The following is a 27,722-nucleotide window of genomic DNA, read 5'->3' as shown; positions in this document are numbered from 1 at the left end:
CCCCGTACTCGCAGGACATCCTGGAGCCTGGCTCTATAATGACTTAGGAGAAAACCACAACCCTCCTGCTTCAGCACCACTTTGTACCTCTGAGAGCAGAATCTGTGGGGTTTTGCGAGCCTTCTGCTCATTTTAGGTTCGTCTCCCAGCTGAAGTTTGACCAAATTCTTTGGTTTTGCACAAACCCTCTCCACTCACATGCAACGTAGTTTCAGCGTGCCTTTTGCACAATAACCCACTCTTTTGCAAGCTGGCCTCGCTCTTGCAGTGATCAGGAAGAATATCGCTGCAAGAAATGCCACAAAATGATCAAATCCCTTTGCAATTAAGTGAATTGCACCAGAGTTTCAATCAGAAGTGAATTGTTTCAAACAGATTTTGAGCATTCATCTCTTTTTTTTTTTGTACAGTACACACTTTATTGCAGAGAAGACCGGATGCATTTTTAAAACAAATTCAGGAGTTGCACAGTTTCCAGACATTTCTGTGAAGTGTTGCCCGCAGTAACTCGAGTACAACGGAGTCTGTCAGACAAACAGTAAGAGGGAACTCAGTCCTGTCATTTGCAATCACTTGAGAGGCAGAAAATCTTGCAACCGATTACTTAAGAGCCATGTAAAAGAGGTGGCTCTGCTCCTGCGAGCACCTCCGCCACCGGAGCAGAGGTTAACTGTGTCACTCCTGATTTACACCAGTGTAACTGAGACCAGAAGTCGGGCTCGTATCATGAAAGCAGCCAGTGAAGATTTTGTGTCAGCGTGATATGCACGTGGTGGCAGATTTGTGACGCTTCCTGAAGGGCTTTATTTGGGATCAGATCAGAGACAGCGTCTCCCATTTCAGGCACCACTGTACCTTTGGACTGATGCACAGCCATGCTGCCCACTCCCTCTCCACACGGGAAAGAAATTTTGGCGTGAAAACGCATCGAGACATAACAGGCACTAACTACGACAACAAACCGTAACGCAGCCTTGGTCTGCCCCGGGTGCTGCAGTGTGTGGAAGCACCCCAGCGCGTCGCAGCCAGCCCCAGGTAGGCTGAGGGTTAGCCACAGCCCGTAGCGGGAGCACGAGCACATTAGACTGCGGCTAGAAATGTTCTTCGGCGTATCAGTTAACAAAGATAATGCATTTTCCTAGTGAGACCATCCACAGTAACTGCTTTTCAGAGACACTGGCTGCATCAGCAATGTGAACATTACAGTATTAGATAAAAATCCCAAACTGTTTTTCTGTAAAACGTGTCTCCTTATCGATTACGTACCCCACAACTGAGGCCTCCTCTCTGAGCCACCACGGTGTGATATCAAATACAGCTCAAAGTCTGGATGCAAGCCCAGAGCTCGTCCAAGGACGCTCAGATGGAACGGGCCGGCACAAGACACATTAACATAGAAAAGCCTCAGAACTACCAGACTCTGAGATCTGGTTCTCACCTCCTACACCTTTTCAAAGCCTCGCTGACATAAACAGTAATGGCAATTTTTACCAGCTGAAGATCTGACAGGGCTCAAACTCTAATGATGTAAAACCACGCGGGAGTCAGAAATTCCCCATGATGGATGCACAGCAGACTGGCTCAGAGCGTGTTCAAGGTACATGGTACAGGAGAGCCGTTCATCTGGAGGTTGTTTAAATGCTGATGTGTAGCGTGCTGAAAGACAGTTCGCTTTACTCCTTTAGCATCGTGCCAGCGGTGTGAAAGCTAAAAATCTACTGGGGTGAATGGGAACCTTGGGAAAAGTAACTGATTGAAAAAAGCCTCAGAAACTGAAGGTTTCTGCATAATACCAGAGCAGGGAGGGCACAGATCAAGCCAAAGAGTTCACCCAACCCACCATGTGCCTCAAAGCTTAATTTGGAAAGGATGCTTGGGGAGCAGGGGTGATAAATCATTCATTTGTCGCTTCCTGACTGCTTCGCCAAGGCTGCCAGTGCTGGCGGTTACTAAGTGTGCGCATGTGACTTGCTAACAGAAATCCTATCCACGAGACGAGAGACCGCGACTCACGGAGACTTTGGAAGGCCATCCATCCCAAAGCGATGTGCTTCTGACATAGGCTAAATTTTAATCCGTGATGAGCGAGTAAGCCTGAGGCCCATGAACGCTTTAAGCTCTCACATCTATTCTCTTTCAGAAGAAAACAGAAAATTATCGCGTGAAGTGGTCGCTAGGCACAAATGATTCTTCTTCAAACAAATCCCCACAGGTTTCCCCCTTGTAATTACTAAAATATACTACCTGATGTGTCACGAGGACGACAAGTAATTGACATTTAAGGCAATCTAATTTCCATAGCCCTCCCATGATTTCCACCGAGCAGGTCGCCTTTGTCTTCCTTCTCTAGGAACGATTTCTTGCACGTGAACATGACAAGCAGCAGCATCGGCAAATGCCACAGACTGCAGAAGAAAAGCTTCCTGGAGCTGCTGCGGTCTGCATCCCTGTAGAACCGAAAGCCGAGGTAGGAGATGTAGAGGTTAATCGGGAGCGAAATGATGGGGAAAGTCCACGTGGTGATGTCGAGAACAGGAGCCACCGTTGAGAGTCCGATTAAGGCCAAGCAGTGACGCAGAGCCACCCGCCTGCACAGCCCTGGGTGGGTGACGGACATCATGCAGTATCCTCCTCGGGAGTAATCTTCCCGCAGACCCCAGCTCAGGGCGTTGAAGTGAGGGAACTGCCAGGAATAGAGGATTCCTCCTAACAGTAAAGCACCTGCAGCGGGAGAGAGAGAAGGAAACACGCATTAGAGGGATGCCGCAAGAAGTGCTACGTAAAGACCTCTGCAGATTGGGGCTGTATTTGCAAAAGAGCAGCGCTAAGAACCTGTTACACCGCTCTGCGCAGAAGACAAAGCCTTCTCTGTAAGACACGGCACGCTCTGTTTTTAACAGCATTTACACAGGGTTGCGCACGGTGGTTCTGGTTTTGGCAGTACTTAATTTGAAAAGCATTTCAACAAGTCACTTCCTCGTAACAGACCGTCCCTAATTGGTTTCTGCACCAATTCAGTCTCTACCCGAGGGAAGACTGAAGGAAATGAAGCAAAGTTGGGCAAGCGACTGTTTTCCTGGGAACCTCTCGCTTCCACTCCCAGTTTCCCAAGCTGGCGCATCCGGAGCAGACCATCACATTCACCAGAAACAGGAAGCCCTGCTCGGAGGCAGCGGAAAAGGAGGATAAGCTGCTTCCTCCTGAGAACTGGGAAAATCCCAGCACCCTGGTAGCCTGGAGCACGGCTGAGCTTTCTGTTTGCCCACTGTGTGAAGGGAGGGAACTGCTCACGGCTCGGGAGCGCTTCAATCACGGACCTCGGGCAGGCAGCAGCACTGGCAGAAGCTGCTAATGAGGTGACAGAAGATGGAGAACTTTTCATTCCTTCAAACCAACTGCAGGAACTTCTAAGCAGTTTGATCAAGTAACTCAATTCACACCAATTAGCTACTTTTACAGTTAAAAAGGAGCTATGGAAGCACCACGTTGGTCACAGCTATCCTCAGGACGTGGCACAGGGCTTATCGAGGCAGAAGCAGCTTACATGCTGCCTTCAGCGAGCTTCAAGTAGACCCTGAGACTAAACTCCCTTCGCTGATTTTGTCTGAAGACACAAAAAATCCCCCAAGGCTGTTGCACATTATGAGCATTCCTGGATTTTCCTTTTGTTTCCCCAGCTCCCAAACACTCCGCTCTGGCATTAACACTTTCTTTGCATCTCCATGAGCTCATTCTCTGCGGAAATAACTTCTCAGGTGGAGCCACGAGTCTATTATTTTCTTAATGGCTTGACAGAAACAGAAATAACACCACTTATCTCCACATGGGTTAATGTATTTAAATTCTTCCCCAAACGCTCACTTCATCCCCAGCAACCGCTTGGGCTCTAACAAAGACCAAGTCACTGCCTCCTTTGAACTGCTTCGTGGTGGTTCATGTCTTCTCTCCACCTGGTCTGGCTCCTTGGGGCTTTGCATGTCTAGTTCTTGTCTTAAACAGCACACCTTACACTGGTGTTGTCATGCAAATAATAATAATCTAAATTTGCAAAAGAGCCTTTTTTTTTTGCCCCACCTTATCAACCAGTGCAGGAACAGCCCATTAGAATTAATGTGGGTTTCTAGTTGCTTATAAGATCCGGTAGCGGGATAAAAGACCCGTCTCATCGCTTCTTAAAATGAATAACAAATATGCCATTAGGTGAGTACATGCCTCTGAAAGTTGATTACATGAAGCACGGAGATAGACGCTCATATATTGGGCACACAGCCTTCAGAACAACGCTGCCTACTAGAAATTACAGGTGATTTTCTGGACTACGGCCCAAAACATTTGCAAATCCTGCCATTTGATCCTACTGAAGTCAACTTTCAGGGTGTGGATGCTTAGCACCTTCTCTAAATTGGAACCTTTTAAGATGGTTGAAAATGGTGCACTTGAAAATTACCATTAATTTCATAAAATCGTGGCAACAAAAGTAATTTTGGTCCTAACAAAATAGGATTTGATTCAGTTCTGCTGAAACCTAAGGGAGCAGCTCTACTGAAATAAAACTTGATCAAGGAGAAATACTCCCTACACCAGGAGAAACGATGGGGAAAATGTTCCTGTGATATGTCATTCTTCAGCTTTTTCCTCTTCTTGTAAAACATAGTACCGGAGGCGAGATCCTGAATTTGATAAACTGAAGATAGGAAGATTTTTCAAGTTTCACGTGTGAAGGGCTTTAGAGACATTAGCTTGTCATTTCTCGTAACTCAGGCAAAGGCAAGCTACAATTATCCATCAGCTGAGGAAACGTAAGTGGATGGAGCCGGGGCCAGGACCCAGAGGCTGTCGCTGCTTCCCACGGCTACGGACCAGCCGGCTTTTCATCTGGCGTGTGCTGCGTCCCTCTGCTTCGGCTGTAACGTGGGCTTCACTTATCCGATCGTTCAAACATTGTGTGCAGCCAAGCTCAAAACACACCCTAAACCTCAAACACATCAAAACCTTTAACAGTTCTCTAACTATAACGCCATTAAAAAAAAAAAAATCATCTGGAGAAACTTTTAAAGACAAACAGATGAACTAAACTACTTGAGGATGGATTCCCATCTACAAAGCTCTGGTTTTTACATGCAAGCCTTTGGAATTTAATTACTTTGATTACATTACAACCATTGAGATAATTGATATTTTACAGAGAAGCTGAACAGTAAAACAATTTAATAGCCCATTAGGAGGATTTTAACTGACCCGATCTTTTTGTTCGTTTCCCATGTGCCTTGGACATCCTGTAATTTCCTCTGCCCAGGCTGAGACTGTCAGGTTGTCAGAGATTTTTAAGCGTTGCGTAAGACTGATGACTTGCACAGCACAGCCCATGGTACAGTACGATTCAGCACCAAATGAGCCCACAGTAGGAATCCCGTCAAGCCCAGAGCAGACATTGTAATACTCATTAATTACTAGATGAATGTTAACTATGTCATAATTAGGTCAGCGGTGTTTTTAAGCAATATTACAGCGAGACTAACTCTGGAGAATTACCTGGTTGAAAATAGTGCAGAGTCTACTTTGCTGCTTCCGTGCAGTTCCCAGCAGTTTGGGAACTCAGTTTAATCACTGCAAATCTCCTTTTTCTCTACGGAGTTTATTATTAAATGAAGACCAGACAAGGTGGTTCCCAACACGCGGAGCTGGCAGGGAGTTTGCAGAAGCAAAGCCGGCCGTCGGAGCAGAGCCATCGCGTTTGCTTTGGCGGCAGGAGACAGCCAGCGCCCAGGGACACCGCAGCCCTCGGGCTCCTCGGCGCCTCCGCGGCACGAGGAAAACCTCAGCGCAGGCAGACCCATACGGATTTCATATTACATCTCTCAGCTTTTCTGCAGGTGTTTATAAATTGCAAGACCACAAGTACCTGGCTCATGGATATCACAAACTCTTTGGCCTTTTTGGCCAAATTTTTACTAGCTGCAAGTTTAGCCCATTCATGATCACTTCCAAACTCTTCACTTCTCCAAGTGGGAGAACCTGGGACGGCTGCGAGCAGATGCTTATACATCCTGATAACTTGGATTTTGGAAAAAAAATGAAGTCTATTTAGGCAAACAGGACCCAGGCATCCAGTATTCTTTCAGTCTTATGTGCAAAATAGGTATAAAATGTTTTCTTGTTGAGTTCCTATTGATTAATCACTTTGTACCAGCTTAAATCATCTCCAAAGTTACAGGAGTGCAGAGAATCAGGTAGGTCCTACAGCATCCACAGAGTTAAAGATAAATAACAGGTTTTACTGTTCATCATGAATTTTAAGGTTAAGCTATCGTTTCTGTTCTTAAATGCTTTTAGAAGTATTTAAATAGTAATATATCTTCTTTTTAATAAACAAGAACAAGCTGAGATTTTTATTTTATTTTAATATCTAAGATAAAGCCAAAATGTCAACTGGCACTGAAGAACGTACAAAATGGTTCTTTCTTTCTGTAAATATATTTTTATCCAGTGAAATACTGAAGCTTTATAAATGGCACTTTTCCTAAAACAAACAAGACAACTCCACAGTCATTCAGAAACTGCTTGGCAAGATTTTTTAAGGTTCAACAAATTTGGGACTTGGAAATGATTGTGAGAGGACTTCCAAAAGTAACTAGTGATTCTGGGCTCGCAAACCGCAGCAGCTGACAGTCCAATTTTCAGAATTACAAGAGCAAGAAGCATCCCCCTCTGACGTTATGCTCTTCATGGTGTCAAGAAGGCCGTACGGTACCTCTAAACTTTAAAATTTCACGTTTGATTGCTTTTAAAGCAATTTATGATGACCTCTTTTGCTGGATGGTCCAAATCTCAGGCGAGGGAGTAATGTCAGCCCCCGAACCCGCTGAGTCCTTGGCCTCTCTGCTAGCGGGAAAATGGAAGATGGTTTTTAGGGTGTAAGCCCTTGCAGGGTGTGAGCTCTGGCCACTGGCTAACACACGGAGAGCAGAGCAACCAGGTATCAACAGCTCCTTGTCCTGTCCACCCTGGGCTTGCACCCGGATCAGCGACCCAGGGATGAAAAGCTCCGGTCCCTAGCGCGCGTCCCCCAGACTTCTCACATCCTGTAAAGGATACAGGGTCTGTTCAAGTCTATACGTTGTCTGCTCACAAAGGCGTGGGCACATTCAGCTGCCAAGCTATCAGGGAGAACAGAAATCATGTCGGTAGCATCGTTCTGAGCAAACCGCTTCATTCACGTAAAGCAACCTGAGGTCTGCAAACCTATTTTCTCATTCACTAAAGGGCAGAAGTGATGTTTGGATCCTGCTTGACTGTCTCGTGCTGAGGACGCCACTCTCTTAAGCAGGGATTTGAGACATGTGTCTGTCACGCTGGCAATACCTGTCATCATCAAAGAGCTTTATACAGTGTACAGTCGGGACATGGAGCAGTAGCGATGATTTCACCCACAGCTGAATTATTTCAGCTGTCCGCCTTAAACAAGGCACAATAGTTTGGGATGATCCAATTGAAACTCTAAAAAAAAATTTCTGAAAGCAAATTCTTCCAGGGCAGAAAAGGACTTGAGCTACAGGAGGGCACAGGCTGGAGCACAGCCTGTGTTGGTGGGAGCACCAGGCTCCGGAGCAGAGCCAGCTGGGGTCCAACCAGCCCGGGCACGCAGATGAACGTGGGCCGGTCTGCACAAGCCGAGGCAAACATCCCCACGGTTATCTAGAGACTGCTGTATCAACATCGTCTTCCTGAAAAAAGAGCTGAACAACTTCTTCTTTCTTCTTATCCTTCTCACTGTTCTTTAGACAACACACAGTGCCTTCCCTCTACAGAGTGTCCTGCAAACCTCTCGTATCACTTTCAAGCTCTAGACAGGACAAACACCTATTTATTTAACAAAACCCCCAAAATAAGGAAGGGGGAACTGATCTGTAGCATCAATTCAAGAACGGATTCGCTCCTTCTGTCTTTGCTTTGGTGCTACATATGTATGACTGGGAAGTGGCCAACCAGGCATTAAAATAAACATGGAATGGTTAAAATATCAGCTCCAAAACAGATGTTGAAATCTTACTGCATTTCCCAAAGCTGGTGTTTACTGCCTTGGCAACCTAAGAATGCTGTTTTGCTTAAAGCACAATTTTAGTAATTCTTCTGCCTTGAATAATGTGAAGGAATTTTAAAATTATTTCCAGACTTTGGTAGCTCCCTGACTTATTAGAGGAAAGCACCGGCCTTTTGTCTCTAAGAAACTGGTATGAGTTTGGCTGCTGTCAGGAGGGGAAGGCTTTGGTAGTCTAAGCTCAGCCTTTTAATGGATCGGAGTCAGGAAACAACCACACACCGTTTTACTTGAGAGCACAAAACTGGCTCTCCTCCCTTAAAAGATGTTGAACAAATTACTCCTCTTTAATCCAGACAAGGTAGATTAGAGCTCAGAGACATGACTTGGTCCAGCTGTATCCACCTGCTTGCAAGCAAGTGTGCTCAGACTGCATTTTTCACCTTTTCTGCAGGAAATCTAACATAACCAGCGCAAAACTCTGCGCTGTGGTCCTGCGTGATTTTTACAGGATGTTACGCTCACAGGAAATGTACTGGCTACAGCCCCAAAGCTTTTATTTTCTATCTTTTCTTTTGCGCTCATTCACAACAAGTTTAAGACAGTAGTCTTCCCGGGAGATTTCTAACTGTGCAGCAATTAAGCGGGTAAAGAAAGATTCTGAAGTCTCGTCAAAGCCTTGTTGCCCATTGCCAAGATTCAATGTAATATTAAACACCCGAAGGATTATTTGGGGGAGACGGTACAAAGATTCAGAGTGGTTTGGAGAGTCACGTCCATCACGCGGCTGTAGTGTCCCGATACGTAAGGGTTGGTTTATGGAGCTGGCGGTGGCATTTTCTGTTTGTGAAGGAGAGCTGGAAGGTGCAATAATTCTTGTTTTTCCTTCAGCTTGCTCTGGTGACAGAAAATGACTGTTAGGGTAAATCAACTGGCCTCCGATTGCATGTGTTCGAGATACTGCACCGATACAATCACTCCTGAGGAAAAATGTTACCTACTATTTAATTTTTCCCATAGTCTCTGGGAGGAGAAAAGGGATTAGCCCTACAAAGTTTACATCTTAATTTGTGATTCTGAAGCCTTCTCAAAAAACAAAGACATTTGGGAATTATCTAGTCACGAACCTTAACCAAACTGATGCAATTCTCCCCTATTTTACCACCGTGGCATTTCCCATATTAGCACCACAGCAAGACAACAACCGGCACTTCTGCTTCCACTGCAAAACAAAAGCAGATGCTACTGCTTGTGTCGGATGTCACGTGAGCGGCTAAGCAGCCTTGAGAAGAAAAAAAAGAAAAGTATCGCTTCTAAAGCTTTGCACAAGGTCTCTGGGCTGCAAACAATGGTCCCGGCTGTCAGTGCGGGCACGCACAGCCCCGTGCACGGCCCTAATTGTGCGCCTTCAAGGTTACGCGGTCATGTAAACGAAGGGCGAGGAGGAAAACACTGGAAAACTCAAAAGCTTCATGGTCATGGGTTTCAATAGCTGTTTCTTTTGAAGGATGGCACAAAAGGCTCGTGGAATAGGAGCGTCTCGGGGCTGCGATAGACTTCTCTGCTGCAGCACATAAAGGGAAGGGGATGTTGGCCGTGTGTACGGCTTGTCTGCAAAACAAAAGGACGATCCTCGGTGTCCACCGCGAATGGGAAATGAAGTTGGCAGTGGGGCTTTTCACCTCACGGGGCTGTTCCTGGCCACCGCCTTTAACAGGAGGAAACCAGATGTCCTCAGGTACGCTCGCCATGCGGAGAAAAGCTGTGTGCATAGGGATACACACAGGCACGCACACTTTGTGTACGGCACACAGGTTATTACAGCCGAAAGCCTCGCAGGGAAACACCTTTCATTATGCAGGCAAGGGTAAGAAGAACAAGAACGCCGTACATAAGTCATCTTAGCTAACCCCAGCAACACATGCCATTAAAAAAGCAAGCCTGTTGGGTAAGATGAACATACGGTCTTTGCACAGACCATTTGTTACGTGCAAATATGTTTAGGAAGTATTTGCCAGAGGACTAGATTCAGCAGAGGATTGTGAAACTGCAGAGCCACGCAAGGGCTCCCCATCACCCGCCTCCTCCGGGCTCCCCCCGGGGCTCCCTGGCAGCCCGAGGGTGGGAGGGGAGTCCCTCCTGCAGCCCCCCCGGCGCCGTGCTTCTCTGCGGGCGCTGTGCCTCACACCCAGGGCGCGGGGGCTGCTGCACGGCCCCATCTCCTCCGGGGACCCCAACGGCCATGCGCGGGGCAGAGAAGCGGGTACGGGCACGTTGCGCCTGTTGATTCGTGGGGTCGGTCCCCCAGGTGCCCCAGCGGTGGGACTGCCGTGTCTTTTGTCTCTTGTGAAGATGGAAAGGAGGGAAAAAACCAGCCCACTGGCTTTTGTCCTAAATTCAGACCAGCTGCTTACTGGTATTGTCCCCCCGCCTCAGCTTTTACAGTTTTCACCCCCACAAAGCACACCCCTGGGCCCCTGGCTTCCAATTCTCATATGTCAGTGACATGAATATCTCCTTTTCCTCTGGAACAGACCACAAACTCTGTCCTCTTTCATCTGAGAAGCGAAACCCCAAAAAGCTGAGTTTACTAGAGGGACTTTATGGCCGGAGCCTCCTCTGCTCCGCGGCAGGACGGCGGAGCTGCCCCGCTCCCACGGGCGGCTGGCTCCCAGACCTGCTCCCACATCAAGGGGCTCGGAAAGCTCAAAGTGCTTAACTGGAAGGGACACAAAGATCTCCAAGCTTATTTTGCATGCAATTAAGCTGTTGCTTTGCTCTCCCTCCTCCTGGCAGACAAGTGCTACACCAGGGAAGGTATGAGAGACTCCAGCCATTGACAGGTTGGGTGCAGCCCCCCCCCCCCCAATTCTCTTTTTTTTGTTACTGAAACCATCCATCTGCCAAATGTCACTAGCTGATAAGAGCTGCCCGTTTTTAAATCCCCATTTGTAAATAGATGTTGGCTGACATAATTAATGTCTACCATACAACACAATTTGAATTACAAAGTAAAGGCAATTTAAAAATCAGCCTCCACATGATTACAATTGATACTCAGTCTATAAATTCCATAGCCCCAGGAATTATTTAAATTTCAGAAAATGAATGAAAATCAGTACAAGATGTCTTTCAGGAAAGCGAGACCAGAAGTGGAGCATCTGAGATAAACTAAATAGTCTCTTGAGATAAACATTCTTTGGTGCAGTAATACCTATGGCTCCAGGCCACCATGGGTCTGTAATGTCTGCTATACTCTCAGGGCTGTTATCTGCTACACCACCGCCACCTACTCAGAATAAATCCCCTTAACTGATAAGCACATTATGTCGAGGACCCCTGCTTGTCACTTCCATCTAACTGGGTGGTTTATATGAACGCCGTGGCACTCAACTGCTCCGCTCTGAGACACCGACACCGCTCGCTGGCTGGGATCGAGCCTTCAGCACATAAGCACTGGAAGGTCGGCGGGAGACGTGCAAAATGTGTAAGGCAAAATACGGGCGATGGCACTTGGAAATGTTCACTTCAGACTCAGTTTTTCGGCTAACTAGAAAAAACAAATTTAAATGGACGACCAACATTTCTAACAAGCAAGCTCCAGCATTAGTCTGGGGAGAAAGACCAGCAAGAGAAGAGTAATTTAAAGCATGTATACGTTGTGCCTCTCGCACGCCAAAATAACTAGCTCTGTTACTTCCTAAAGACGGCTGTACACAGGGTCAAGAGCAGCGTGGCAGAGTCAGGAGCTCTCCGGGCCGTGGATCCTGCGCAGGAGGATCCAGCAGAGCAGCACACTCTGCCCAGCTTCGCCTCTTTTTCCTGTCTTTATGCTATTAAAGGTTTCAAGTGAATGTCATTATTTTCCTGCTAGTCCTTCCTTTGTAAAATCAGGGGAAATAATTTGAGGGTGTCTAGGTTTACTAGAAAAACAAATCTCTTTGGAAATAAATAGTACCACAAAGGAGCAATGAAATCTGCTTTCAAGGAAGCAAACGTGTTACTGCAAATCACAGGCTGGCCGTTAAGTTCTGCATAAATACACCAGATATGCGATAGTGATATCCACGTGATAAATTACATTTATCACGCACCTTTGACCATCTCACCTGCACTCGGCTCCCCCAGCGAGGAAATGTTAACATTCCCGATCTTTCATCAGTTTCAAACAGCTGCCATTAAAAAACACACACAACCCCCCCCCAAAGCCACAACAAAGAATTCCACATCTTCCCAGAGATAACCTTATCTTTCTCTTTTGAAATGTGAGGTTTTCCCTAAATCACATTGGCACAAAATCTAGGGTTGGGGGCAGGATGTTCAATCAGGCTGAAGGGCATACAATTAAAGTTACCCATCAGGGGCAGAAATGGAAGCAAGCATCACGGGGAATCACCGTAAGATCTGCAAAAGATGTGTCGTGTAAGAAATACCAGCAAACGTTTGCATCACTGGAAACAGAAGGGTCCCAGGTTTTTATCTGCAAATATGCGATATCTGTTTCTTGTTTCTTCTGCAAGAAACTGTCAAGGTATTAATCTTTGAAATAAGAAAGTTATAAACAAAATGAGGACAAATTAAACCAAGGCTACTCCAATCTGAGAGGCTTCGTTATTATCTTGGAAATCAGAAACTCTCTCAAACGACCAAGAGCATCTCGCAGCACCAGCTACGAACCACGCCAGGCTGTGACTGAACTCGGACGCTGCAGAGGGGTGCAGACCTGCCTGCCCGAGGGTGCCACACAGTACGGCGTAACACCTGGCTACCCCTTCAAACGGTAACAAAAGGTCTACACTTAAATCTTGGTTTTTTCCCTACAACCAGCAACATGCACAACAATGCAGCTGCTGTGAAAAGATTACAAGGAGAGAAAATCCACAGGAAAATGTAAACTCAAAAAAACCCACCGGTTAAGCGGTGAGAACCTTCCTTCTCATTAGTTTTCTAACTCCCTTCCTTCACATTCCTCTTTGTTACTCAGTGGAATGATCAATCTTTTTTTTTTTTTTAAACGAGGTGCAAATGCATTTTCACACCTCTACCTAAAACTAAGTTAAGTCTCCAAGCTAATTACACATTATTAATGAGTTCAGCAACTGTGGGTAGGCTGGTCAGAGAAGGGACGCAGGTCTGCACGTCGCGTATGCATGCACGCAGACGCACGCGTGTACGCTGAGCGGGTCTGATGCTGCCAGGTGCTGAACTCTCTTCTCCTTTGCAATAGTAGAAAGTTTAACACTGAAAATCACGGTCTGCAGCGCAATCCTTTTCTTCTATTTCCTTCTTTTCTTTTTAAAGGTGTTTGTGGGGTTTTTTGAGGGTTTTCTGGGTTTTTTTTTTTAAATGCACTAAAATATTCCATTCAGGTCTCCATTTTCAGGACTCTCCCCAGATATGCTTCGCTACAAAGATCATTCTCAGCTCAATACCATTTCTTTCGCTGTCAAACAAGCTCGCTGGCCTCGCTGGCACAGACTGGGAGGTGACCGCAGGAAGTTTTAGCCACTCAGACCAAACAATACAACATCAGGTTACGCACCAGCACAGATCATCACGCTCCGGCAAAGTCTGCTCGGGTAGTTTAAAGTTATCATCTCCTGCCGATGGCATCGCTGCCAGAGATGATCCCCTCCACAGCAAAGCTGGCAGAGGGACACGTACCCACATCTCAGTTGCAAATCAGACAGGAAGAGCTCGCTTGGGACAAAGACAGTGCTCTCTGCTGCCTGCCCTGCCTGCTGTACAGGGACAGCTTAGCTCTTTGCTAAATAGGTCTTGAAGAGCAAGTTGTAACCTGACGAGTTAAAGATACTGAAAATCAGTGCCAGTTTACTTTAACGTGCTGGGCCTTAGCTGCTGCAGTTTAACTGCCATTTTAAAACCAGGGGTGAAAATTCACACTGTGACAGCCTCTAGAGCAAGGGCTTTTGGTGAGCCAGAGCTCTATGCTCCAGCTCCTCCAGGCTGGACTTTGCGGGTGAAGCACGGGCACATGAGAGTCATCTTCTAGCATCACCTCTGCAAAGAGATGCCAAAACCAATGCAGAAATCTCTAAACAACGTAAGATCCAAGGTCTAAGCAACTGCAGCCAGAATGATACAGTCCTTAAAAAGATACAATTTGTGGTTTTAATTCATTCTCTTCCCTTTAGAGCTTTTAATGATGTCTGTTTTGCACTCCTTAACATGAGACACTATACATATAGATCATTTATAGGTCTAAATATAAAAAAAAATTACAGAGAAGTAAATGTTTATATAGAAGTAGCACACACGATTGAAAAAACCCCCACAACCCCATTCATCCTAGCTCTGGATTAGACCTGTATCAGAACCCGCAGACACAAAGCCAATTCAGACTGGTTTTTACAGGAAGCGCGTAGCATAAATGAAGAACAGTGTGCTATGGATTTTGCACAGATTCAGATAATTTCTGGTTAAAAGCCTTGTTGTTGAAAGTATTATTCAAGCCTGAAATATGCCACGTTGTGAGACGAGTGTGCGCTAAAACAATTCTTACCAGACCTGTTAATTGAACTTCATTAGTTTCTTCAGAATATAACTATGTGGAGCCACTTTGATTCTTAAGTTTCTAGCTGGCAGGAAAAACAAGCCCTATTTGTGTCGGAGTTTAGCTGCCGAAGAGATCAGTCTTTTATGAGGGATGTAAAACCAGTTCACAGTTACTAAACCAGAAATCTTCGTTTGCTTTTCAAGGAGAGGGGGAAGGAACATTTATAACTCAGAGTTTAGAAGTGGGCAATTAAGAAATACACCAATAAATTAATCTTCCTAGGATATTTTCTGGCTTGTGGAAAGACAGTAATAAACACATCTGGGAATTTTCCAGCTGAAAGCTCCTGACTTGTAAGTCAGATCTTGCTGGGTATGGTTTTAATCCTGAAATTACATAACATTTTCTTCCATGTGAATCCAAAAGATGCTATTTTCCTTTTAGATTTTTGGGTTTTTAAGATGGCCTAAACACATATTCAAAAGCACACCGTCTTTTATCAGCTCACGTATGCCCTGTAAGAATGATGCAATCATGTCCACTTCTTCAGTCCTTAGGGCACCACGCTGTAACAGACTTTGGCACTGCCAACAGCAGAATAGATCTGCTTTCGAAGCAGCATCAGGTCAACAAGCGTAAAGAACGAGGTTTATTGCCTTTGGAGCAGGTCTTTCTAGCCATCCTGAAGGCAAGGCTCACAGCCGCTCGCCCGGATGAAAGGGGTTTATACTCACCAGCGTCGAGACTACCAGTAGCCGCAGTCCAGCCCATGACGGGGGGAATGGCACCGACGACGGCTCCCACCCACGTGTTGGCAATGCTCATCCTCTTCATGGGCGTGTAACAACACGTGTACAAGAAAATGTTGAAGGCTCCCAGGGCCCCGGTGAGAGGGTTTACTCCCAGCGTCAGCAGGGCGATCCCGGGGACTCCGCAGGAAGCGGCAAAACAGACGGCGAGCAGGGGGCTGCGGGCAGAGAGCGGGAGACACACACTGAGAAATGAGCAGGTACCCGAGAACAACCGCTGCCCCTCTCCTTTTCCCTCCTCCCAACAATTCAGATTGCATTTTTGTTATTTTTTTTACTCACCCACCCCGAATTTTCCCATCTGACCTCCCATGCTAAGGCAAGGCTTTCTAAAAAAGTTAAGACAATCTCACTACAGATTTGCAATCATAGGTGATTCTTATTCTTGTCATCACTGTATAGGCTAAATAAATTCAACCTATGCAGGTAAATAGCGCTTACGGAGAACTGGTGCTTCCAGCAGATCTTTCTCTTTCGTTTTATTCTTAGTAAATTTTGACCTCTGGAAAAAGCACTCAGGTTTTAGAGTGAATGAGAGAATGGTTGTAGCTTGTCGGATTTTTAATTGATTGCAATTATCCAATGCAACACGGTTGGACAGAAAATTAGGAAGCATTTATGAGAAAAAGAGTACATTCAATCATTTTGAAATGATGTCAACAGGAATAAAGTATTTTTTGGCTTTACTGATAAAAAGGCGGCATTTTCTACGTTCCCATTTAGCTTATGCACTGTGCTGAGGAGGGGTAGCACATCAGAGCAATTCTGGCAACAAAATCAAAATTAAAACTTATTATCTTCTAAGTGCGACTGGAATTAACTGAAGATATTTTAGGTTTGACTGAAAGCGGCAAACAACAAAAATGCAAATTATTTCTGCTGATTTCTACTGCGCATCAGCTAAAAGCTCAGGGAAGGTTGAAAATTCCTATTAAAACCTATAAGAAAAGTAGCTGAAGCTATGCAAACTTCTACTAATAAGCTGCACAATAAACATCCAAATCTGATGAACAAGGATTTTTTTGTTTGGCTACCAAACCCCCACTTCACAGGCAGCACCGTCATGCAACCCTAAGGAAGTTTTATTTGTGTTCCCTTGCAGCAGATCAACACGTGTGCGGCTGGTGGAGATCTCTTCGAGGGCGTCTGGTACCATGGAAAGAGAGAACTAAATGCCACTAGGAAATAATGTGGTGTGGGAGAGCTCTGGAAGGAAAATGCCATTAACTGAGTTGCATTTAATAACCTGCGTGGCTAAATACACACTTCTAGTCATCCATGTAAGAGCAGAAATTATGCGTGCTTGCAAGAAACGTCTCTGCATGAAGTTTAGCTTTACACGTTTTCTAATTGAAAACTATGCAGCCTTTGTATTCTACGATCACTCTGCCCTCTGGCCAAATCCTTAACCCTAAAATAAGTGTTGCAAGCACTGCTCCAACCCTCATAAGAAAAACTTGCTGGCGGGGATGAATTTTATCGGAGTTTTATCAGCAAAAGTCCTACCGTTCAAATTTTGATTTTTAAGATCTTTGTTGGACCGATACAGTACGGAGATCCTAAATAACTGGAAGAACTAAAATGAACGAATCTCACGCTAAAGATCTGCCTTCAATTTAAATTAAATCGCCAAAGTAATTTTATCCAGCTTTTCAAAAAGATCAACAGATTTTTAGGTTACGGAGCATGCACAGAGCACATTTACGCTCTGGCATTACCAGCCTTGGTGTTACTAACATATCAGGAATAGAGGCAGGGTACATCATTGCCATCCATTGACAATGAGCCGTATAAAATTTGAGACTGTTTTCAGGAGCCGTGCTGCGAAAGGAGCCATACGGTGCTGTGCCCTCTGGTTTTGCAGCTAGCGGTGCTCTTTTGCAGAAAGGCGGCAAAACACAATCTGTACCGTAAACTGTCTCAACGCCGACTACAAACGCCGTACTCTGTAGACGTTGCCCCCTCAATAGTGAAAGCCTGACTGGGTTTGGTTAAACAAATCTCTCTTGACTGATTCCTGAATAAAATACAGTCAGACGGTAAATACCAGATTTACACAATACACACTCTCGAGGCGACAAAAGACCAGCGTGACCCTACGAGGCTGGGCTGCCCACGTTCGCTCCTGCGGGGCTCACAGACATAAATGAGGACACAGTTTGACCTAACGCAACGAGCGCTCTTCTCACTAATCAAGAGTGAAGACTCATCTACACGTCTCCAATTCAAATGAACGTCACACACCAGGAGCTGGTTGCGGAGCGGCAGACACCAGCTCTTCGTGCCTCCTACGGGAAGGGAAGGCGACGGCTGGGGGTGCAAAGCCCTTCTCCGTGGTTGAACCCAGCATCGCGTCTCTCCCACGTCCCTCCCTTGCAGCAGCGATAGCCCTGCGGTGCCAGCCCTGACACCAGCTGTGTTCTGCCTTCCACATCCAACTGATGGATCGGAAAAGTACCTTTAAAAAATGAGACTTTATCCAGAGGGAAGGGTGAAGTTACCTGAGACCTTCAAAAAAGTTGTTCTATTCCTGGTGGATGAAGATACATTTCTGTTTCTCGGTTTCTTCTTTTTTTGCCTCTTTAAAAGGAAGTTCCTGGGGGTAGTTTGATTAGCATCTGTAACAGTCCTAATGATCTCAGGGGAGGGCATTAAGTCGATGCAGGCTGTTCTTCATAAGCAGTTGAACTATATTACTGTCAGACATCCTGAAAGTATCGTATTTTCTCCAGTGTTTCCTTAACAATCAAGAAACTGTAAAATTCTTCTAGAAGAGTAATTGTCCGACTTAAAAGTGCCTGCCCCTAAAATTCCAACTGAGATCAGAAACTCAAACTGTGACCTGATGATTCAGCTTTGTTATTTCTGCCCCTTAAAATACTATTTGGCATTGCAAAGACACTGCAATAAGAAATTAGAACCTTGCTTTCTTGGTAAAACATGAGGTAGAGGAGAATTCAAGTCATTCTCATAGAAATATGTCATGTTTATAAGGTCTAGGAGAAGTATAAGCAACTCCTCATTGGGAAAGTGGGAATATTTGAGGAAAAGGTAGAGAGATTTCAGTCACTGGTGTAGTTTATTCTGCTACAGTGACTCCCAGGATTTTAAGAAGAAAAGACTGGCTCTAGGTTTAAATCACAGCAGTTTAAGGGGTATTCTGACTTCTACCAGTATATGGTCTTCTAGGGACCACTGTGCATCTCCATGCCCACATTAGGTCTGTCAAAACCCAGGCATGTGGTGTGAGGCTCATTGATGTGATGTACGCTCCTTTGCTGGGCTGCCTGTATCTCACCGAGGGAGCACAGGAGATGAGGATCCCATTCTGGAGCAGGAGAAAGGCTGCGATGCTGAGTTCTCCTTGGATTTGCCCCATCACCTAATGTCCATGCAGTTCTTCCCACAAGAGCCTCAGGCCATCACGCAGTCCTGTGCGCATCACAGGAGCATCAGTCTTGGGTAACCCAACGCTGGGGAACTCTCACGTGGTGGTCAAAAGTGGCTGCGGGGTCTCTGCTGGTTTCCTTCATCCTTAAACTGTCCCATGCAGTAAGTGCAGGCTGATAACAGGCACTGGCACATAAGCTTCATCTCACTTGGGCGTTCACTTATGCTCAGGGAATCGCTCTCATGGGAAAAAAAGGCAATCTTCCATTGGAAAATTGGCCAAGGAGCTAGCTCAGAAAGCAAACATATTGAGTAAGAAACTAGGTTTTATGATGGATTCTTGGGAGGAGTTGGTTTCAGTTATTTGGCTGATTAAAATCAGACTCTGGAAAAATACTACAAGTGCCAAATGAGTTCTCTTCAAATTTCAACTCTAAAATACCCAGTATGTCACCACATAGGACACCTTCTAAAGGAAACCCAAAACCTGGTAGTTCTGCCTCGTCCCTCTTCTCTCCTTTATTGAGAATGCATATGCTGAAGTTTGCCTAATAACACTGCTAAAAGATATTCACATTCAACTAAAAGCTTTTGAGAGAACTTCAGCTTGAATAGTGAATAATCCAACCTTTCCTGACCCAAAGAAAGTGTGCTGACACTTCTCTCCCATAGAGTTCACCCAAGACGGACTCTCCCCAGTCGCACTCCACCGAGAGCATCCAAGAGCAGGAAGGAGGAGCAGGAGGAGGAGAGGAGACCCAGGCTTCTCCTCGTTCAACTCAAAGCTGCTGCTGACGTGGAGACACCGTCAGTCAGACTGGGGAGGACAGCCCAGAGCTGGGGAACAGGCAGGAGGAATCCCGCGCAGGTGATATTTGGGCATCCCTTGCACACACAAGCGCGAGGCATCCCTGCAGCCCCTCACCCATCGGATCGGTGACGGAGACTTTGGACAACGCAGCTTATTTTAATTCATGTGCAATAGCACAATCTCTGTTTCTAGTTGCCACTTACAGATGAGCTGGTGATACGTATATAATGATCTTACACACATGTGCATGAAATATATTTATTTAATAGGCTCCAGAGTCATGGATAATAGTACTTATTGACTCACAGCGTTACTTGGAAAAATTGAGAGGGGAAAACAAATTAAAGCATTTGCCCATCTATAAAATTAATGTACTATTTTACCTATTGCACTGCAGCATTAGCAAGCTTAATGTCTATAAAGATCAATAGCATCACTACTACATCTGCTTTTCTATGCTGTCTTTGGCAAAACGTTTTGTGAAGACGGCTGTCAAAGTACAGTTAGAACTACAATTTAAAAAACAGTATTAAAAAGGGGAAAAAGTTAAAAGAAAATTTTGTTTGGAAAAAACCTATCAAGAAGCTAGACAAAATTCCCTCTTAAAACCTATCAATATTTACAAATATGGGAAATTCCTGTATTAGCATCTACTGCTTCAACCTGTCTCTGTGATTATATCGACACTCATACACAGCCACAAAGCCCATACGAACCCTGAACAGGCGCATTCATGCAATCAGCAGTACCATGCAATCCATGTTCTGATGTTACGTAAATACCTAAGAAACTTAATTTGTGACCTTGTGTTAATGGGAAGTTGGGCATGCAGACCGTATTTACATAAAAGCATAAGCCTGAATATAAGTGTCCACTGAAGACTGCCTGCATATTTTTCAGGTGAAGCCTAAGTGCTTATATTTGACGATTAGATTCAAAGCTTAATACAAAAGGTAATAAAACAAATTCTGTCTTCTCCCTGTCTGTCAAAAACCTTTTATAGAAACATCACCTATTTCTAAAAGGGCAAACTAAATGAAACCAACTCAAAACAACAATGTGCTTTTGTTCTGCTGCAGCATGCGCAGAATACCGTAATGGATTGAAACATTTAAATTCCTGGTTGATTATTTTTTATTAGATCTTATTATTATTGACAGCTGTCCCTCGAGCCACAGGGCTGGGGAATCCATTCTGCCAAAGGGAGGATGCTGATCTAAAATAGGACAGGGACGGCGAAGAACGAAGTGTGGGGGGCGACGGCTGTGCCAGAGGGCGGGCGGCCGTGCGGGCAGGGCTCTGCTCCCTAAAACACGTCCTCCACGCCGGGCACCGGCTGGGGAGGGGAAGGAAGGTGGGAAGAAAAGGAACTTATTTAGAGGCATTTCTGCAACCAAACGAGGCCAAGATACGCATCTTCGATTTCTTCTGCATGGGATTTTAATAATGGCAAATATTCTACACAGATTGTACCCTTTAATTGCCATTTTACTTATTTTTTGGTGAGGCAAAACCTGGTTTTGGTTCTATCTGGCAAGTTTTCCATTTCATTCAAGACCCAGGTTCAGGAAGAACACCACGCTTCCCCCCCTCGCTCGTTTGCTGCTGCCGCTGCCCCCAGAAACAGTCCTAAATTATCCCTGACTTCAGCATCTTCCCCGGTGGCAGGTAAACGGTGCCGAGACAACAAAGGTGAGACTGACGGCTCAGATGAATCTCAATATCGCTACTCCGGGTGCAAGTTCCACCTGCATATAGTGTCAAAACAATTTGTCGTAATAAGAAGAAGAACAGCCTGAACCAGCCTCATGCACAGACGGGCTGAAAATAGCGGGAGCTCAGAAGAAGGTATTTGGCAGACAAAGAACACAAGTGTGATTCTCATCTCTGCAATTGCATTTCACCATCACGGGCTGAGATACGAGTCCAGTGCATGAACACTGTTCCAAAGCCATAATTAAAATCAGATTTCGGGAGTAAGCATCATAAGTTGCTTATTATTTCTGGAATCTGTAGGTACTAAAAATGTCCCCGGACTACTCGTCAGTACAAGGCTGCCAGAGGAAGCCCCCTCCTCTTCCTAATTTTTTCCCCGGTCAGCAATAAGTTGCTAAGGCTTCTGAAGCCACTTACAAAATCAGACAAAAACATCAGCCTAAAGTTTTTACATTTTTCTGACAGCAATGAGAGGTTACACACATGGAATCGTGGACAAAAGTCATGTCCCTTTGCTTGTTTCTACGGACATAAAAGCCTGTGGCCATTTCAAGAGAGGAGGATGTCCATGGAGATCCCCAGCACAAACGCACCTAACCCTGAGCACAAAACCATCATTCTCCCCAGCTGCTGATTTACAGCTTTGCTCATCTCCTGGCATCTTCTCAATTCTTGCGGCCAGGCAACACCAAGAGCTGCCAAAAGCCAGTCCCAGGGTAGGAGCCGAGTCTGTGATCACCACGACTGTCATATGGTACTGAGCTATGAATTGGTCACCTCCCTCAGCTGCAGCATCAACCAGGGGATTTTTTTGGTTTATTTGTATTTTAAAAGATCAGCACCCAAGCACTGCTGAACCCTCCTCGGCAGCTGTTAGAGATGCACCAAGAGAACGAAGGAAGACCATCAACACCAGCAGCTGCAGCAGGCAATCCCATCCCACTTGGAAGAGACGGGAGGAGCCGAGGACGTTACGCACTGCAACAACATATGACTATATAGAAGCTTTCCTGCTCCTATGACTTAGGTAATAGGGAAGAAAGCCCATCTCCTTCAAGCAGACATCTGGATCGCATTTGTGTAATTTCCAGCTCTGCTTCCCCAGATGGACAGATGCCTGAAACCAGCGGTGGGGTTGTCTGCTGGCGCAAGTGCCGCAGAGTCAGCCGACTGCGAGAAATGAGCCAGAAGGCTGTAAAAGGCACTTTTTGCCCTGAATAGCAACGGTAGCTTCCCTGAAATTATTTTTGAAGGGAGGTTAAAAAAAACACTCATACAATGTCTAAGCTCAAAGTAAGGCACAGAGCATTCAAAACCAATCAGTAATCATGGCAGACAACTGAATGATGGCAATCTACCAACAGTGAAATTAAATTTTAACTTTCCACACAAATCCTTTCAGGCTGCATATTTATATATTTAGTAATAAAAACCATATTCATGACCACTGTCAGCTGTAAAAGTTCTATAGTAATAACAACACCACTAATGGAAACTGAAACTGGAACAACATTGCCTGGATGATGACTTTTCTAAAACTATTCTGATTTTTTTGCAGAAGACACTTAACTCCAGAGGAGTCCTACAGACAGGCTGGGGATGTACCTGACAGAAGAAACATCCACACTCAGATTTGAGATCTTAAATCAAAGTAGTTACACGAGGATACGTTATGACCCCGAATTAGTATAGTTTTTGAGGCAGCATCTCTTTTTTTTAAGTTCTCAAAGCATGACCGACAAAGTATTTTTATATTCAACTATGACTTTCAATTACAGATTGGATTAGTCTCATATTTCTTTCCAATTAAAAGGAAAAAATAGCTTTAACATTGGCAGAATGGACATGTTGCTAGACTCCTTTTTATCTTTCATATAGATGTGATTCAGCATCAGTCAGAAGCTTTAGTGAACGCGCAATCCACGCTCTCAATTTTGATGTCATCTTGTGGCTCAACATTCGGAAAAGCCCAAGAATCTGCTGATTGAGGCTTAATCTTGCAAAGTACCAGAATTATATTCAATTGAACAATATATATCAGTGAGCTACTATTTTAAGGGAAAAATATCTAGAGAAAGATCTTAATAGATAGTCATTTACTCTCTCTCAATCATGCAAGAAAGTTCCTGACTCATGACAAGGGATGAAGGATGATGTATTTTAAAACTAAAACCTGAAACTAAATTACACTTCTAATTGGGAATTCAATTTTTCCCCATCTACTCCAAATACCAGCATACACGCTTGTCTACCATTTACCACTGAAGACTGACAAGACATCCTTCAGGAGGCACAAACAAGCGGGGGGCTTTGCCAAGTCTTTTCTTTTTTCTTAATGAATTATCTAACTTTGTCTTCGCAGGTTAAGAAGCAGTATCTACATTCTGTCAGCGCCTGGTATCTCATGCCCGAAAATGTGTTGCTGTGGCAAATCACGCTCTACACGCACTATAAGAATTGAATTTTATATCAAATTCTCTTTAACTAGGTATAACTTTACCACAATTTTTAAGATTGCCAGAACGCACTTGTTGCAATCTGCCTGCTTACTTTCTTGTAACCGGCTTTTTGTGATTTGGTTTCTGGTAATGACTATGACAATGATGTTGATAATCTCATATTGAACAGTGCTTTTTCCCCAAATGTTAAAAAAAATTAATAAAATAGTGGAAAAGATTTAAAAACAACTTGTAGCAAAATCTGAGCTGAGGAGAAACTCTGTGTTAAGAGGAAGTATGAAGCTTGTAGGTGCTCCCAAAAAGCCTAACGAGCTGGGTTCTTGGGTAGATTTAAGCACAGTCACATCAAGAGTTTGACACTACAGCACTGTGTCTCCAGATGAAGAGTTTACAGACCCGAACCTCAAATAAACCTCTTCAAAATGCAAGCCTCTCTGAAAGGAATCACCCCTAATACCTTTCCTTTGTCTACAGGGCTCAGCCAGGCCCGTCAGCACCAACCTGGACGTGGTTTTGAACGAGATGCGCACCATCCGTGGGGCAGGATTCAGCCAGCGATGTCTGAATCTCCGAAGGAACATCCCACAGGGAGAACTTGGCATATATGGACCTCAGCTGTGGATAAACACGTATAGCTGGCTGGGTTTCGTCATGGAGTTGCCTTCTTGAGTTTTGGCACTAAGTTGCCAACCCAGCTCTGGCTTTGCTATCTAATATACTTGTTCAGAAGTGTACTTAGTGTAAATAAATACAGACTAGGATAAAATATCCCGTGTCTGTGGCAATTCATTTCTCTCCCAATGAAGAAACAACCCATGCATGGAGCTCAAGCCGCCCTGTCATGGCTGTGTATCACTATTGTATAAAAGCGTAATCAACACTGTATTTTAACCAAATTGGAGGCAATTAGTTCCCCTCGCTCCTCAAGAATCCGAGCCGCAGATGTTCTGTCTCCCCTGCCAGAGCGAGGAACTTTAAAACTATCATAAACAAACACGTCTAATTTAAAAGAATCATTTCATCTTGAAAGGGACACATCTCTCTTTTTTACGCTTGCGTAAATCAAAATTGGCTCAATCGATTTTGCTGAAAGTTTCCACAAAGATGCAACGCATACGCTAGACGAGGCAAGAGGGATTTCAACCCAACCGCAAAAAGAGAAATCGAGAATCCCACCCTCAGCACGGAGCTTTCTCCTAAACATAACTTCCTCTCATTTTTACCAGTCTAACTCCACGCAAGCGATGCCAGGATCTGGTTTTTCATTGTTCACGGGTTCAAGAGTCTGCCCGGAGGACTGAGACCAAAGCAACCACAGGTTTGGGATGAGATAGCTCGGCAAACCCCGGGGACGCTTGCAGTTTACTAATACCACGTTCAGACAGAAATAAAACTTTTTGTGCTGCCCTTTGTCATTAAGCAAAAGCTCCAATTCACTTCAAGTAAAAAATTAAAAATGAAAAGGACCCGTACTTATAAAGTGTTTATGCTATTATTACATTTGCTATACACACCAGAATGCTAATCATAACAACTCTAAGCAACCCCGCAGAGCGTTAGCACGCTCCTTGTTATATGGCTTTGTTAGGTAAGAGTGAAAGGGTGAATAATAATATTCACAGCTTCCCTGCAGTCATGAAAATGTAAATATTTTTTTAAAGTGCTTACAAGACAAACCTACAGTAAATTTGAAAAATGTCCCCCATAATATTTAAACCAAATCCTCCTCTTTAACCTAACAAACCTAACCTTAGAGCATGGCAGTTAAGTGATCCATTCATTTTATTTCAAAATCTCCGTTCTCTCTTCATTTAAGAACCAGAGACCAGCTGACAAACTGGATGGATAACATGGTCTCTCCAGAAACATTTTTCTGTGATTTAGAGTGATTAAATCTAACACATGCTTCTGCTGAGCCCTCAGTCAACGTCTGGAAAGCAGTGGGTAAAGAAGTCTCAGGCCAGTTCTCAATCTCATTAAGACAGAGAAAACTGAAGTTCTAGAGTATTTATCAACCTGTTCTTCGATTAAAAAAAAGAGAAAAGATAATCCAGCCACTCTCGGTACAGGATCACTGACTCCAATGACATTCCCAGGAGCTACGAAAAGGAAGGACCTGAGTTATTCACTACAGCCACAGAGAGCAGGACGAGAAGCAATGGTCTGCAGCGCAAGGGGCATCAGGCTCCAGACACCATTGAGTGGAGGAGCAACGGAGCAGACGAGCCTGTCAAATTGCAGTTTCAGTCAGATCCTTCCTGCAGGTTCCTCTGCAACCTTGTAAGCGTGCATTTGATATTCGGATAATTTTAAAACTCTATAGCATACTCTGAAGTAGTTGCTATGTCTCATCTGAGAGGTGAAGAGGACGAGGATGGTTTTATTTCGGGATTTCTGCATTGTTGTTTTGGTAGTTTATTGACAAGTTAGTGTCTGGAATTATATTTTACAAATGTTTGGTGGAAAAAACCCAAAAAACACCTTCAAGTACCATCAAAGTGCATGAATACAATATAATTATTGTCACACACGAGGGGCAATATGAGTCACTGTGGCTCATGCTCTTTTACAGCATGATTTATAATATAATATAATATAATATAATATAATATAATATAATATAATATTTCTTGTGATTCTATGTCCCCAGCAAAAAAATAAATAAATACATAAAAGATATCAAAGAGGTTCTCCACATATCTCAAAGACTGGAGAGCAAGCATCTGTGTTAGCGCAGCTAATTAAAGCGTAAGAAAAACCTCTTTTATATCTGACTTGCAAAGTTGATAACATGTAAGTTATAACTTGTCTAAGACATGATAAACTCTGTCCTTCACAGAAAGAAATGCACTTCTGACATGACTTACTGTAAACAGATCTCAGGGTATAGCGGCTTCTAATCAGAGGCAGCTCCGTAATGGACTTGTTGAGCGGTGACATTTCCTACAACACTTGGCACATGTTGAATAATGACGCTGTTGTGGTTAAACCAGATAAGGTTTAATACTAATACAGGGAACAAAGTGTGGGGATTTTGACTGCACTAAGCCCAAATTTACAAACATGAACCTGAAATGTTTGACAGACACGGGAAGAAGAGCCACCAGGAGAACGCTGAGTTAAGTTGGGGAAAGGATGTTGGGCTTCCAGCTTTATTTTTGCTCGTTCGCGCAGCCTAAGAGGGACAACTCACTTTAACATCACCTTTGAAGAAAACGACTCATCACTAGTCAGTTAAAAAAGAAAAGAGTCAATGGTTACAACTCATGTCCAAGAGGCCCGTTCATATTGGACACAAAGATGGAAGGATTAGTGTACAATAGCTTGGTTCCCTCCAGCTCACAGGGCTCTACCCCCCGGCGAGGAGCTGACATGAGAGGATAAGACAACTCCATTAGGAGCCCGTATCGCTTCTCCGCAGCGTTCCCCACAAGCAGATGGAGCAGCTATTGAGCCAAATGCACCGTGACTCCTGGTTTATACATGAGCAGCTGGGATGTTTCCTAACGTGGGGCGGTGTACAATGTACTCTGATTTATCAACTGTCCCACGTGCAATTAAAGATTCGGCTAGATAATTTGGCAGTGAAGGCTCCTCGGTTGAACTGAAAAGCAGCAAGGCGTGAGGGGTCAAGTGTTTCCGCAGGATCTGTATTTACCAAACAGAGCTGCCTGCAAAGGAATGTCTCCGCTGAGCTGCGGCAGAATTAGGTCCGGGCAGGAGGACTGAGCTGAAGGCGCTAGCTGGATAGCTAGCAATTTCTTCGTTTCAACTGAAACGAATTTAAATGTAATGTTAGAGTTATTCAAACAACCCTCTTTATTGCCCTAAGAAACAAAATATATATGTAGTTAGAGCTATATAATTTCCTGCTAATACACATTTTGATCTGAGGATAATGTGCAGTATCACCATTTTTCTGTGAATTCTACAAAAGGACTCTAATACCTTAGAACCATTTAATCAACATCCTATGCAGGCA

At 44.5% G+C, this 27,722-nt stretch overlaps 1 protein-coding gene across 1 annotated transcript in view; it reads right to left on the bottom strand.

Moving 5' to 3' along the window:
* Positions 1-393: 393 nt before the first annotated feature.
* The window catches only part of LOC129214724 (protoheme IX farnesyltransferase, mitochondrial), a 104,605-nt gene continuing 77,276 nt past the window's right edge, over positions 394-27,722 (bottom strand). Inside the window, exons 6-7 of the mRNA XM_054846833.1 lie at positions 15,290-15,522; positions 394-2,721 (exon numbers count right to left, since the gene is read on the bottom strand). Of these exons, the coding sequence (XP_054702808.1) occupies positions 2,279-2,721; positions 15,290-15,522 (676 nt within the window). The 3' untranslated portion in view covers positions 394-2,278. The remainder of the gene's footprint in view (positions 2,722-15,289; positions 15,523-27,722) is intronic.

The sequence above is a fragment of the Grus americana genome, chromosome 18 (assembly GCF_028858705.1).
Source record: "Grus americana isolate bGruAme1 chromosome 18, bGruAme1.mat, whole genome shotgun sequence".
Lineage (NCBI taxonomy): Eukaryota > Metazoa > Chordata > Aves > Gruiformes > Gruidae > Grus > Grus americana.
The sequence above is the reverse complement of the archived record's forward strand: the minus strand, read 5'-3'. Positions and strand labels throughout refer to the sequence as shown.